At 32.9% G+C, this 14,558-nt stretch overlaps 1 protein-coding gene across 1 annotated transcript; it reads right to left on the minus strand.

Annotated features, from left to right (window-relative positions):
• Positions 1-7,186: 7,186 nt before the first annotated feature.
• LOC134248421 (MAM domain-containing glycosylphosphatidylinositol anchor protein 1-like) lies at positions 7,187-12,166 on the minus strand. The gene is made up of 4 exons (XM_062730831.1): positions 12,091-12,166; positions 11,717-11,846; positions 9,670-9,845; positions 7,187-7,437 (listed from the first exon to the last, which is right to left on the minus strand). Exons 1-4 carry the CDS (start codon positions 12,091-12,093, stop codon positions 7,348-7,350), a joined length of 399 nt encoding a protein of 132 aa, XP_062586815.1. The 5' UTR covers positions 12,094-12,166; the 3' UTR covers positions 7,187-7,347.
• Positions 12,167-14,558: the final 2,392 nt, after the last annotated feature.

The following is a 14,558-nucleotide window of genomic DNA, read 5'->3' on the forward strand; positions in this document are numbered from 1 at the left end:
AATAAGTTATAAAACTTTTAGATTTTAGAAGAATTTAGAAATGCATGAAATGTCAAAAAACATCAAATAAATGAATGATTTGAATAATTTCTAAGCATGATTATTATTTTACATGTACCTACTATCAATTTCATAAAGAAATAACTCACGCTGATTTTCTTAAGTATAAAACATTGGCAAGAGAAGAGACTTTAGTTGATTTTATTATTTTTTTATATTTCGAAACAACACACATTAGCTTACGGGTGTTTAACAACGAGCTTATAATTTCAGGCTATTTGAAATGATCATTTTGGGTCTTATGTCGTTGAAACAACATTAAACATAGTTATACGATTGGGCTTTGTTCCATTCAGATGGCTAACATTGCTTTTTTTCATTTTTTCAAACATATTGCTGAAGGTTGTCGGTTTATGTTCTCACTATGTATTATGCAAGCGATAATAAAAATATCAGAAAATTTAAAAGTGCATGAGAACTACTTTAATTCATATCTACAAAATTGTTTAAAGAACAACGACATAAATCAAAGCGCTTTTAATATACATATGTATGAAACAAAGTTTATTAAACTACAGGCCCCGTGATTATGAAACATCTTAAGCTTTAGTCAAAATTTCTTTTTTTCTAATAAGGCTAAGTTTGTTTAATAATCCTGGGGCCAGGTATAACAAGTAAGTATTACAACATTTGGAAAAAAATAGGAGAAAGTAAAGAGCTGAAATGAGAATTTAAAAAAATAAATGCAGTAAAAGTCTGAGAAAGTAGTTAAATATTGTGACATTCTTTGAATTATAAGTATATTCACGGAAAATCAGGGTATGTTCACGACGAATCAACTCATGTACATTCAATACTATATATGAAAATATTATACAATTATTGACTTTTGATGAGGTCTACTCGTGACTTTACGGACCTGGTCAGGTATTGGTTGACCGAGGCCGAAGGCCGAGGTTAACCAGTACCTGACCAGGTCCCAATAGTCACGAGTAGACCGAATTCAAAAGTCAATAACCGTTTTATTAAATGATCAGGAATTTTACAACACTTTTGACACTTTTGTTCTTGTCTCCTTCAAATATAAACACTCATAATAAAATACAAAGTGTAACAACACTTTTTTATGTTGATATACCCTTACAGCTTAACAAGTGGTAGATAAAAATGGAAAACAATATTATTAAAAAAACAATCAATACTCAACCATTTACTTTCAAATGCGTTTAATCTTCTTGGTACTTGCGTCTGACATGTTTACATTCACACCGACACAAGCTTTGAAACATGCAATCTGATTGGTCGAAAAAATTGTCAGCAAATCTAAGGTTGGTCAAGAGGGAAAAGCCGAATAAACCTCATATGAGGTAAACTTACTCAGAAGTACGTGTCAGGAAAAGGCTTCTAGACCAATCAGAGAGCACCAAAATTCCTGATCATTCAATAAAATGTCATATTTTGTGTACAATGTTTTTATTTATTTTAAACCTCAAAGTTGATAATAAGTAATAGCTCATTAAAAATGTCATAATTTATGATTCATTAAAAAAAGTAATATAAAAATTATCAGACAGAAAGTAAGGGACGATATATTTTTATAATTATTTTTCATATTACCTACTGATGGAAAAATTGGCATAGAAATGATTTTACGAGGGAAAAAATACGCACCACAAGAACTACATAAACTATATAGCAACATAGATATTTTATTTATTGAACAAAGAAAACACGAAAATACCTTTCCACAATAACTGCATAAATTCATTGTGCCCTTTTGAAGGGCAAAAAATATATTTTGGCGTAAAAAGCAATATAATTGTTAAAAAACTTCATTTCATTAACTACCAACAAAAACTCCGACAAATGTGAATAATTTGCTTTGCAGAAGAGTAGAACCGTAGCTACCGTAAAAGTACATTTAGATGATGATCAATCATTATAAATTTTTAATTTTAATGACATTGAAGATTATTGCTTCCTAATTAACATTTAGAACATTGAGTGTAGCAACCTTATCATTTTTTTCTTAAACAAAAGGCATATCTACAATATCATGTGGTAGACATAAATAAGAGCATGAATGGTCAGCATTATATACGTATCCAAGAAAGTTTTCTCATTTGGAATGGTCATTCACAAAGACAACGTTAATAGAAAAAAAGTAACGTGTCTTGAGATTTATTTCTTGCATTTAATAAGATCACTAGATCTAAAATATGAATACACTATTGAAAAGAAGATGATTATAAATAGAACATTCTCAAATTGCCTATTGGAATTATATCGGGTTGTTAAAATAAAATAACATTTTAATTAAAAGAAATAAGATTACTCTGCCTTTAGGAATTGGACTTTTTTGTTTTGAATGCTAAAATTGATATCAATCATTTTGACAGTCTTTTTTTTCAGAAGTTGCAAATTGAAAGTATGGCATTGAGGAAAAGATCGTTTTATATTTCTTTTTATAAAACCTAGATTCAGGAGTTCAAATTAAGTGATTAAAATTTAAGTGGTCTCTTCAGAACAATTCAAATCATCTCTAAACAACATTGCCCACCCGTAGTATCTCGTTACGTCTTTCTAAAAGGCTCATGTTCGCTATTTTTGCCAACATCCTTGCAAAATTTATGGCAGCTATTACGAAATTAGCGATTAGAGCTGCTCCCCCCGTAAAAATATTTGCAATGATTTCTGCTACAATTTGTACAAACGCGAGAAGACGATCCCACCAAGACATTTCATAGAGAACAATGCTGAGAATTTTGTGGAGGATATCGAGTTCGTACCATCCGACAATAAATTCCCAAATCGCTTTAGCTATCTGCCAAGGTGTTGCATTTTTACACCTTGAAGAAAATTGGTTTAAAATCCGTCTAAAAGGTTCTGAATTAACAGTCGATATAATTTCGCCTATCACCTTTTCAACTTGTGGGCCATGTAAATGTAAATCGACGCCAATTACACCTAAGATGAGGAAAACTACTTCAAGAACTAGACTACCAATTTGTTGTCCGAGAGTTTGCTCTACATGTTCCTCCTAACGAAGAGGATGTTCATCCCCTAACATAGAACCTTGCACAAAAAACTTAGCCACATGGACATCTTTTGCTTTTTCAATGTGTAACGTAAACGTTTCTTTCTCAAAAGCACTTTTAATCGCTTGTATGCGAACATTGCCAATATGAGGTTTCAACATTTGTTCCACTTCTGAAGATGGTGTGTGTTCACCTACGCCAGAAAGGTCGGATGTCACAGCAGTAACCCTTTTATGGCAGTCGTTAATCAATTCATTGATTTGATTTCTTTGCTCTTCCGTTAATGTTTTCATTTCGGGCGAAATTTTAGGGGAAACATGTTCCCATACATCCTTCCTCAATTTCTCAAGATCAATTAAAATAGAAAAGTTACAAAAAGATCATTCGTTTTGAGTAAAATTTCCTCTTAAAATTCTTACACTTTGAAGATAAAAATTTACTAAACTGTTCAGTACCTAGAATTATTGAAATAATTTACTTACTGGATTGTGCTGAAGCCATTTGACGTAGTGCTTCTTTTTTTTGCTGAAGTCAATATTCTTGCTAAAACAAAATTAACCTTCTTCAGGGATTTGAAAATTAGTTTATAGATATTCTCACTAAATGAATTCTACTGCATAAAATTCCCAATTCTCCGTCTGGGTAAAATTTATACTTGGAAAAAGTGATTGCGTATTTAGTATTTAGAAATATTTGTCCATTAACAAAAGACCATATCATACTTTAATCTAGTTCTCCATACATATAGAAAATGATTGATGGATTGTATATTGTTTAACATCCCTCTCGAGAATTTTTCACTCATATGGAGACGCCAAGAATTGCCAGTGGAGAGCTGCAAATTTTGTCCTATACCCGGCACACAGGGCCATTGAGCGGGGAGGGATCTTTTTCGTGCCAATACCTACTGTGACACAGTACCTAGGTTTATAGGGAATCATCCGAAGGACCGGTCTCCACGTCCCACAGTGGGATCCGAACCCGCGACGTAGGGATTGACTCCTTACTTTGCGACTCTGGAACAGACGCTGTAACCACTGCGTCGCGTGGGTCATATAGAAAATGATATAACCAAATACATTGAGAGAATTCATTTCATTACTCGACATGTACAGAAATGGAAAAGAGTAATATAAATCGGACTAGATACCATTTTCAAACATAAATATTTAAATTTCCTCTGTATTTGGTCGAGATGAAATTACAAATAGTTACATATAATGTACTTTATTTCTCTATAAATGCACCGGTTCATCGGTAGGCGCAGTTACACTTAACAAAGATCACGTGCAGGGCGGGACAAAGAAAGACAGAAGCGGGGCTTAGAGTACATGGATTAGCAGAATCAACAGCATGTAAATATAACGAGTAACTGTCAGATTTTTTGATTTCATGACGATGATCACTCGATTGTCTTGCTTAATAATTATCACGCAAGCCAATCGATTGATCACATCATGAAATCAAACAATTAGACAGTTATTCTTTAAATTAATTTTAAGTCTATCTGCTATGAAGGAAATTAATTTTTCCATGCAAATTTACAAAAAATGCTGGGTGATTTGTATTGTAAATGCAGTAGTCATAGCAAAACGATAAAAAAAATCATGCGTGCAAGCATGTAGATAAAGAATTCGTACACCAATGAATGAATTACTGTAAACGTATAACATTTGGCTGAGTATTATATAAAGCGCCTTTTGCGAAAAGCATCATCCGCCAGATCAAGTTAATGTCGCTCTCCAACTGCCAAATATTTTACATAACCATTAATATAAAGATGACAAAGTAATATTTTGACAAAAGAATTATTCAAAGGAAGAAAAATACATAAAGATATCAATTAACGGATAAATTATATAAAATACATCTGTTATGTCACTTGAATTGTTCAGAGTAAAGACACTCAACGCGGCATGACAGGGAAGAAGGTGTTAAGTTCCTGGCATGCATTTCACAGGGTGATAGTTTACCCTTCCTCCAAATGAACACGTCTTCGTGTTTCAAGTATGAGAACATCTTTGGGTACTGGCACTTGTCCCCTCTGCGTAATACCTGGAATAGGATTAACACGGTCATTGTACCTGGCAAACTTAAATTGTCTTAAATTGAATGCCGTTTCACAACGCTTGTGTGCTTTGGAGATTGTTTATCTGTCCTGTGAAATCTTGTAATAATTGTTTGTAGTGTCTTTTCTTTCTTTTGAATTACATTTTAGTGTCTTTCCATTTCCTCTGCCACTCGGAGTACAATTGGCTAGGCTCACTTTATGCATAAAATGGCCATGTTTATAATTTCAAATGGTTTCATAATTTTCGTTGGCATCATTTTTCGTGTCATTTGTTAAATATAAGTTTTTCGAGGATACGTAATTTCGTGGACAAAACAATTTCCTATTCGATTGCTTTATGACAAGCTTGAACATATTAGAATCAGAGGGGGAATGGACCAGAAAAGACTGTTGATGGACTCGAATTATTAAATTCAGTTGTTCCTGGTTTGGACACCTGTGATCCAGATAAAATATTGTTCAATCCATGGTCACCTTGTAGGTTGAACTTCAACCCATCCGTAGTATCTACAAAATTATTATCTTTTGTAGAACTGATGGCTTTATTTGGGGTTAGACAGTGTATGAGTAATAGCAACCTCTCCTGCTTTTATGACTTAAGGAAGTATAAGTAGACGCCGTGACGAAAACTTTGAAATAAATGTGGAAAGACATTTTATCCATGGAGAATACAATACACGTTTTTTTAAATATGCTGATCATAAATCATGAACTAAATACCTGCATTTTACAATGTAAGCATGTAAATAAATAAACTTTTAAAATCAATATTTGCGTAAAGTATTATATTGCAAATTATTTTCCATGAAGTTAATGTTTTTTTTTTTAAAGTTCCACATCAATAATATTAATCACCAGATTTGTATTATAAATATGAAATGTGGTACATTTTTAATAAACAGCTTATAAATAACTCAGGTCATGTGAAGCATTTTACATTGTGAAAATAAAATACTAACTATTACTCCAGGAAAAGACAATCCTTTTTCCGAAGCGATTTTTAAGATTTTAACTCTTGGTGTCATATACTAAATTATATAAAGAAGATTCCTCGACGTGGCGCAGTGTTCAGAGCGTCTGCTGTAGAATTGCGAAGTAAGGAGTTGATTTTTATGTCGCAGGTTCGAATCCCACTGTACAAAGTTAAGACCAGTCCTTAAGAAAAGACTGTATAAATCGAGATCCCGTGTTGCAGTAGGTGATGGCACGAAAAAGAATGGCCTTGAGTACCGAGTATAGGACAGATTTGCAGCTCATCAGACGTCTTCGTATAAGTGGAAAACAAGAACATGGAAGATCGGTTAGTAGAACGCTGGCAACATAATCGGAAGGATGTGTGACTGTACCGATCAAAAGCGATAGAAATACGTATTAATTATTTCTTTGCTAGGCTTCTGCACCTCAACACTAGAAGTACTGTGAGCAATGAGCTCACTTAATGATACTTCCTTCTCCCATATGAAAACAATGGCAGTGTCCATTTGTTTTGTTTTGGGAAACCAGAAATATGTGTCGGATAAAAAGTAAAATAGGAGGTGCACAAGTACAATATGTCTTAAAGATTCTGTGGAAGTCTTATCAAATTTCTTTCAGTGGTATTGGGGGAATTTGTGGATAGGAAATGGGTACCCAGAAGCGTATCAGATGTCGCGGCAAGCGTTGGCATGATTAAAAATCCTTACTGTTTTAAAATGGCCTGAATGCAAAGTAAATGTCTTAATTTGAAGTATTTCTTCAGTATACGGTAACCTCTCTATTTGAGTGAAAATTTCTCAACAGGGGAATAAAGCAACTTAAAATCGATAAATCAGTATTGTTTATTCTAAATAAATACTGAAACAAAATGAAGAGGGTAACATGTGTTTTTATTATGAATATATGAATTTAAAAATTAACAAACTTTAGTACGCTTATATAAACATCAATATAAAGAGTTACAAAGAATATAGTAACCAAGTAACCAGTAACCAACAGTATCCTAAAATATCTGAGAAATATTAACATATCTTTAAGGCAAAAAAAAAAAAGAGAAAATGATCGATAGCAAATGCCAGAAAATCTAGTTACATGTATAAAACGGTAAATGTACTATGAAGGCAATGTTAGAAATTATTCATTAACTTGAAAATTTACTTTACAAAAAATATTTATTTGAAAGGACTCCATACATATTATCTAGTCATATAAATCATTTGATTATAATCTAAATTGTTCAATCGTTCTTTCTCTTTTATAAAGTCATGGTGAACAAGGGGATGGCATGAGAATGACGTCATCGATTGCAATGTCATTCATGTACGTTTTTCCTCTGATTGCCACAATATAAATCTAAATATAAAAAAAATACAATGTAATTCTATCAACAAAAAGTCAGGTTCAAATTTAATTCAATATTAAGTTCACTTTAAACATTCCGCTTAATCAGTAATATATACATGCATATCACAGGGACAAATTTTTAAGATAAAAAGATATTTACGAGGGTTGATCCAAAAGTAATGTCATAGTGTCCATATCTTTTATATTTGGCGTCATATTAACAGATACGATAAACCCAAATAATGCGCAAATATGAATCTAATTAACATTGAAATTAAAATTTAATAATGTTTATTTCATATAATTCTATAGATGTTTGAAACATAGAGCACAGGGGGTATCGCTGCGTCACAACCGAACGTCACGTTTTAAAGTGTATATTTTCTTAAATGAAGAATACAAACACATTCGCAGGTACTTGTGGACAGGACCACCCTCCCGATACTCAACCCCTGGGCTTATTGGGCATTTTTCACAAATTATATTTATTGCACTTATTCGTCATGTGTACAATACGAAAAAATCGTCAAAACTCCGAAATAATCGCTTCACAAAAAATACTCTACTGTACATTAGAAGAGAAGTACAATACGTTTTTTTTTATGGAGCGATAATTTGAGATTTTTTACGATTTTTCTTATTGTTCACATAATGAATTGTAATAAGTATGATTTGTAAAAAAAAAAATGCTCATAATACCCGGGGTTAAATATTGGGAAAGGGTCCTATCCACAAATACCTGTGGACAAGACGAATGGGAGATCGGACAGAAACGTTCGATAATGTCTGATGCTGTTAAAAAACAGACGTTATATAGAATGACATGTGAATTTTAAGTTTGTCTTATGCTACTGTTCAAAAACGTTTGACAGAGGGCTAAATTATGAAAAGAGTGAGTGTATAATGGTACCAAGAATTCTTATAGAAAGTGAATTTGGTGAAAGTATTTGCGAATCACAAATATTTTTAATGAAACGAAGGGAAAACACTTACAAGTATGACACTGCCTATCTGTCACATGACGTTATATTCAGGCGCGGCGACTGCCATAAATTTACGTTGTTTAACATCCGATATTTTGAAAAAGTATACATCATATTCCTTTGAATTTTTCAGGTCTGAACTAAAATTAGAAAAGCTTCTTCCATTATGTATAATTTTCTTGCTTTACGTCGATTTATAGCAAATTTATAAAAGTTGTGATATTATATAAGGAATCAATGTCTAATTAGTATTGTATGCCAGGGCATCAACGATAGTGGGAAATATGGATAAATTATCTTATGTTTCCCACTATCGTTGATGTCCCTGGCATACTATAATAACTAGACAATGATTCCTTTTATTTCCATTTCAATATGAAAAAAATTGTACATTTAGATTTTAAAAATGTAGACATTGATTTAAATTGCACGAGGACTCCCATGTCAATTTTAATTGTCCTCGCCCACTGACTTCAAATGAAAAGGCAGCCGCACGAGATTTACATGCATATTTGGCCTCCTGAGCATCAGACACAGAGACAGATGCGCACGAAATTTGAATGCATATTAGGCCTCCTTAGCTCCTGACCTATCGACATGCCTAATTTACATTCCTGTAGAATTATCAAGATATCAACTCCGCTAATTTTCAAAGAGTTATCATAGAGAAAAAAATAGAAATGAAAATATTTTTGGATCAGCCCTTGTACCATATCTTTTGTCAACAGTATTACTTTCTTCAATTTTGATGGTATTGAATTTAATTTGAATTAAAGAAAGTTTTGAATACAATTAATATTTTTTTTACTTTTCAAAGCCTTTTCAGTCAATATGTACTTTTCAATATTTGATTATCTACACTCTAAGCTTGTGATGTAGTTTAATTCGAATATAAGAAAATAGCAGGATTTCAGACATAACAATACCAAATTATATTGCAAAACAAGCGAATAAAAAACGAATGGAAAACGGCACCAAAATAACAAAAATTATATCTATGATACCTGACCTTTCTATCATAAATTTCTTCATATAGAAACAGTAAGTTAAAAAAAATCTCAATTGTTTTTGATCATGGTATTAATTCTTGTATTGCATTAAATATTGCATTAAATATATAAACTTCAAATTAGTCTAAGATTGGTAACGTTTTCTATATAAATTGCTTTGAACTACAGAAAAGAATATTTAAAAATTTGCGTTTTCATGAAAATTTAACAATATTGTCCATTGCATATACTTGAAAAATGTGTTTTACCCAAGTGTCTTTATTAAGAGGTAGATTGACGTCAATATTATGCCATTTTTCCCCTTGATTTCCAGTGACGGAAAAGTGTTGCTTATATCCGAGGGCTTTACTGGAGGTACTGATTACAAATGTCCCCATGCCGATTCCATACATGTGATACGCCAGGCTGAGGCAATAGGTCTTGTCTAATAATAATAATAAGTTAATATATATAATATTAGAACCTAACCCGATTTGTCCTCCAGTCAGCAGCTGCTAAATTTTCTATTAAGTTGATCACTTAATTGTTAAGATTTTATGTTTATACAGAAACTCCGCGGGCTGACTAATAAGCCAATGACAAAGCGCGATAGGTTCTAAGTAAGTTAGATCATATTAAGTAAAATTTTAGTGGTTAAGAAGGGGGCTCGGTCGCTTCGCTCTCTCCGCACCTTCTTAACCACTAAAATTTTGCTTAATATGATCTAACTATTACATAATATATATATAACAAGAGGCCCAGGGGCCACATCGCTCACCTGAGCAATTGGCTAGGAAAAGCACATATCAGATCAGAACTAAAAGTTTACTGGGGAGAGAGGGCTTGAATTTTAACCCCAAGGGGGTCATTATTTGAACAAGCCTGAATCTACACTACCTGAGGATGATTCCCTATGAATATCAACAAGTATGGCTTTGAAGTACTTGAAAAGAAGATTTTAAAAGGTTTCCCTTAATATTCCTATGTAAAACTTTTATAGGCCATTTGGCCCCACCCTACCCCCGGGGGTCATGATTTGAACAAACTTGAATCTACACAACCTGAGGATGATTCCACATGAGTTTCATCTTTCCTGTCTCAATGGTTCTTGAAAAGAAGATTTTTCCTATATATTCCTATGTAAAACTTTGATCGGCCATTTTGGCCCCACCTACTCCCGGGGGTCATGATTTGAACAAACTTGAATCTACACTACCTGAGGATGATTCCACATGAGTTTCATCTTTCCTAGCCTAGTGGTTCTTGAGAAGAAGATTTTTGAAGATTTTTCCTAAGTATTCCTATGTTAAACTTTGATCGGCCATTTTGGCTCAACCATACCCCCAGGGGTCATGATTTGAACAAATTTGAACCTACACTACCTGAGGATGATTCCACATGAGTTTCATTTTTCCTGGCCCAGTGCTTCTTAAGAAGAAGATTTTCAAAGATTTTTCCTATATATTCTTATGTTAAACTTTGATTGACCATTTTGGTTCCCTCCCTACCCCCGGGGTCATGATTTGAACAAATTTGAATCTACACTACCTGAGGATGATTCCACATGAGTTGAAAATGTGAAAAAGTTACATCAACGACGACATACAAATTTTAATTAGAAAAGCTCACTTGAGCCTTCGGCTCAGGTGAGCTAATAATATAAATATATGTAATATTAAATTATTAAGCCTTTAAAAATAACAAATGGCTAAATTCGACAAAAAAATTAGTTCTTGTAATACTTGAAAATTTTAATCATCACAAGTACTAAAGAAAATTTCAGCAGTAAAAATTAAATGTGTGCTGTGCTCATCAATTTCGACACTGAAATCAAATCAACGCGGCCAGTTTTTCAATCATATTGTTGATGTTAATAGAAATATCATTAAGCAGTCTGTCAATGATATATGAGAATCGATGTCAGTTGAATTCTTTTCTCTTGATTCATGTTTACTTGTTTAACGAAAATAAATAAGTGTATGTTTGTTTCAATGTAATATGCAATGCACAAATATGACCATTACCAGCTTAAATGGGACATTCTGTAAGGCGTGGCATTCTCGCTCAGCTTTCCTTCATTGTTGAAATATACACAGGATAGAAAATCGGCCAAATGCCAACTGGTATAGTATATAGCCAATTAAAAGATCTCTCCTGTCTCAGAGTTTGGGCATAAATCGTCTCATCGTTATCAATTTCTTAACCAATGGGAATCCACTTGTATTCGCCATTACGTAGCGCCGATAATGCAACGCCCTACTGAAAGTCCAATTTAAGGGGGAAATCGTCCTTAGAAGTATTCCCTCTAAAACTTACTCTCAAATCTAATATTGTTATCATAGATGTAATAAGATTCCCCAGCTGTACGACGGGTTGCTTCGAAATAAAAATAGTAATATCCGTCAAATGCATATAAAGGCCCTGTCCCACTTGAGGAAGTTGCTCCCTGAAATAATAATGATGTCAACTTGGTACAATAATTCATCAAATAAAAATGAGGTTCAATTCAATAAGTAGAAAATTCAATTTATTTCGTTACAGCAGATTTGAAATTTATCATTATATACCAATCATTCATCATTCATTGTGCACTAGAACTTCATCCATAGAAATCTTTATTGAAGATGTTTGATTCCATTATGACAATGGTAAAATTACATAAAATATTGCTTATTCAAACATATTTTTACCATTTTCCTAAACCAATTTTCATTATCAGCATTCAAAAAGCAAGCTGGGTCATTCTCAACTTCAAAACGACAGGAACGACCTATTGTTGAAAATAAAAATATGTACAAATATTTCTTTAAAATTATAAGCAAGATAATTTTGACCTCGATATTTTCGATCTTAAAATGCGAACTTTTTTTCAAAAAAAAAAAGTTCTTTTTTCAAAGCAGTTTATGTACGTTGAAAGAAAAAAAAGGTTTTTATTGAAATGTAATTTATGAATATTAGATAAGGGATAACGTTTTAAGACACATTTAGTCTCCATTAAATCCATCTCGTATGTTCTATGGGTGATACAATGACCTAAGCAAATACAATTTAACATTAAATCCAGTGCTGGTTGACGTATTTCAAATTAATTGTTAGTCCATTATTTAAACATTGAATTGACGACGGATTTCTCCTTTTCGCAGGTACGATAAGGCTTCCCAGAGCATATTGTAGTGTACTCTGTGCAAGCACTTCTCTGAACTACAAATGTATGACGTCATAATTGAAAATGACGTCAAGTCACTGCATACTTGAGCTGTAATGATGGGGAAAGTGTCATAAACTTTACACGTTATTTCAATCTGCATATAAAGATGCAGAATGCTAGTTTAAAATAAACGTAATCTTAATCACTTATTTAAAAATATAATATATCCGAATAATTAGATACTCACTACTTATTACTCCTGTTTAAGAGTCAGCGTGTTCAAACTACGTACGAAAATATACGTTTGACATTTAGACTTTTTTATACCCGTTGACAGAGGCAGAATTCATAATATGTGTATAAATGAGCCTGGCGCAGGTTATTAATAAGGATTTATTCAATATTTATTTAATATCTTTTGTGGAAATATGTAAGAGGAGTTTCCCCTCTAACTGAATCCTGCTTGGGAAAAATGTATGGTGGCTTTGTTTTAAAACAGATGACGAGATTGAGCGGAAAATACCCTCAGATTTGTCGGTAAAATAAAATTGATGTGAAATATTTTGTACCAAAGAAATAGTATAACTTTTCCCAAGCACATTTCGGGTTCACAAGGATGCAACGAGTTTATTTATGAGATAGAAAGTTAATAATAATTGTGTTAATAAACTGCGCCGAAGCGATTTATGTGAAACATTCCAAGACAGGAGAAATGACCGTCACGTGATCAAAAAGGTCATGTGATATCGTAACAAATACGTTTATATATAGCCTAGAGAACTCTCTCTATGAACTTCTTAAGTACATAACTTAAAAAAAAACTCAAAATCAACTTTGCAATGCAGTGTTACGTTTTAAATGGCATTTTAAGCTCCGGGAAGCCTTAACAGTACTGCGTTTCTCGATCATGACAAGAAGCACAAGACATGTGTGATCGGTCGGCAGAGGATGCCGACTCCTCCGTGGCACTTGATCCCACCCCTGATGTTTCTGAACTCTGTATTTGCTCTGCTCCTATTTAATGTTTAGTGACTATGAGCTTGAATACTGTTTTTTATCGCCCATATATTTACATCCACTGAATATTTTTCCTTTATTTTTTATAAAGACCATTGCCATTATTCCGTGCATGAACGACACTCAGCAAGCCACGTGCACAGATTTCTTGAATGATGGCTGTTCCATCAGTTAAGCATGCAGCGAAATATTTATCAATATTACAATATTTAACATATTCATTTTTTTTTTTCAAACAGATGTAAATATAAACAATAAAATGTCTTCTTTTAGTTGTTAGTACGGGAATTAATGTAGCAGAAGTGGCAGAAAAATTAACGTAACCCACGTAATAACACGCTTACGCGGATTATGTATTTTTTCTGCCACAGCTGCTACATTAATTCCCGTACTAACAACCAAAGAAAGACATTTTGTTATAGCAACATTTTATCCTTAAATAATGGGCTAAATACATTTCACCTTCGCACTTTTCTCCAAGAAAACCTGTTACGCAGCTGCAATTATATCCTCGTATATTGCTCTTGTCTGCTATACATGATCCGCCATTTTGACAATCATTGTTGTCACACACATCGACTAAATATAGTAACAAACAAGTAAAATGAAAAAGCATTGTAAATACAGCGAAACTTAGTTGATTCTGATGCTGTGTATATGTAATGCCAAATTTTGTAAAGTAAGTAATTATCAACTTAATTAAATTATTTTTTTTATAAACATTTTCATTATGTTACCATTTTTAAATATAAACAACTGCTGCCAGTAGTTTCAGTAGTCCAATTAATAAACACTTCTTTAAGATTTGTTTTAGGTTTTCCAACGTTTATACATTAAACATGAATGGTTTCAATAGAAAATATGCTTACTTTCACACATTTCTCCGGAATACCTTTCGGGACATGTACACTTGAATTCAGTTCCGGTTCCTGTGTATGAATTCGATTCTTCGCAGGTTCCTCCATTTTTGCACGGATTAGGATTACATTTAGA

This window comes from Saccostrea cucullata, unplaced genomic scaffold (assembly GCF_032062105.1).
Source record: "Saccostrea cucullata isolate Sc308-1 unplaced genomic scaffold, CSIRO_AGI_Scuc_v1 ctg14270, whole genome shotgun sequence".
In the NCBI taxonomy this organism is placed as follows: domain Eukaryota; kingdom Metazoa; phylum Mollusca; class Bivalvia; order Ostreida; family Ostreidae; genus Saccostrea; species Saccostrea cuccullata.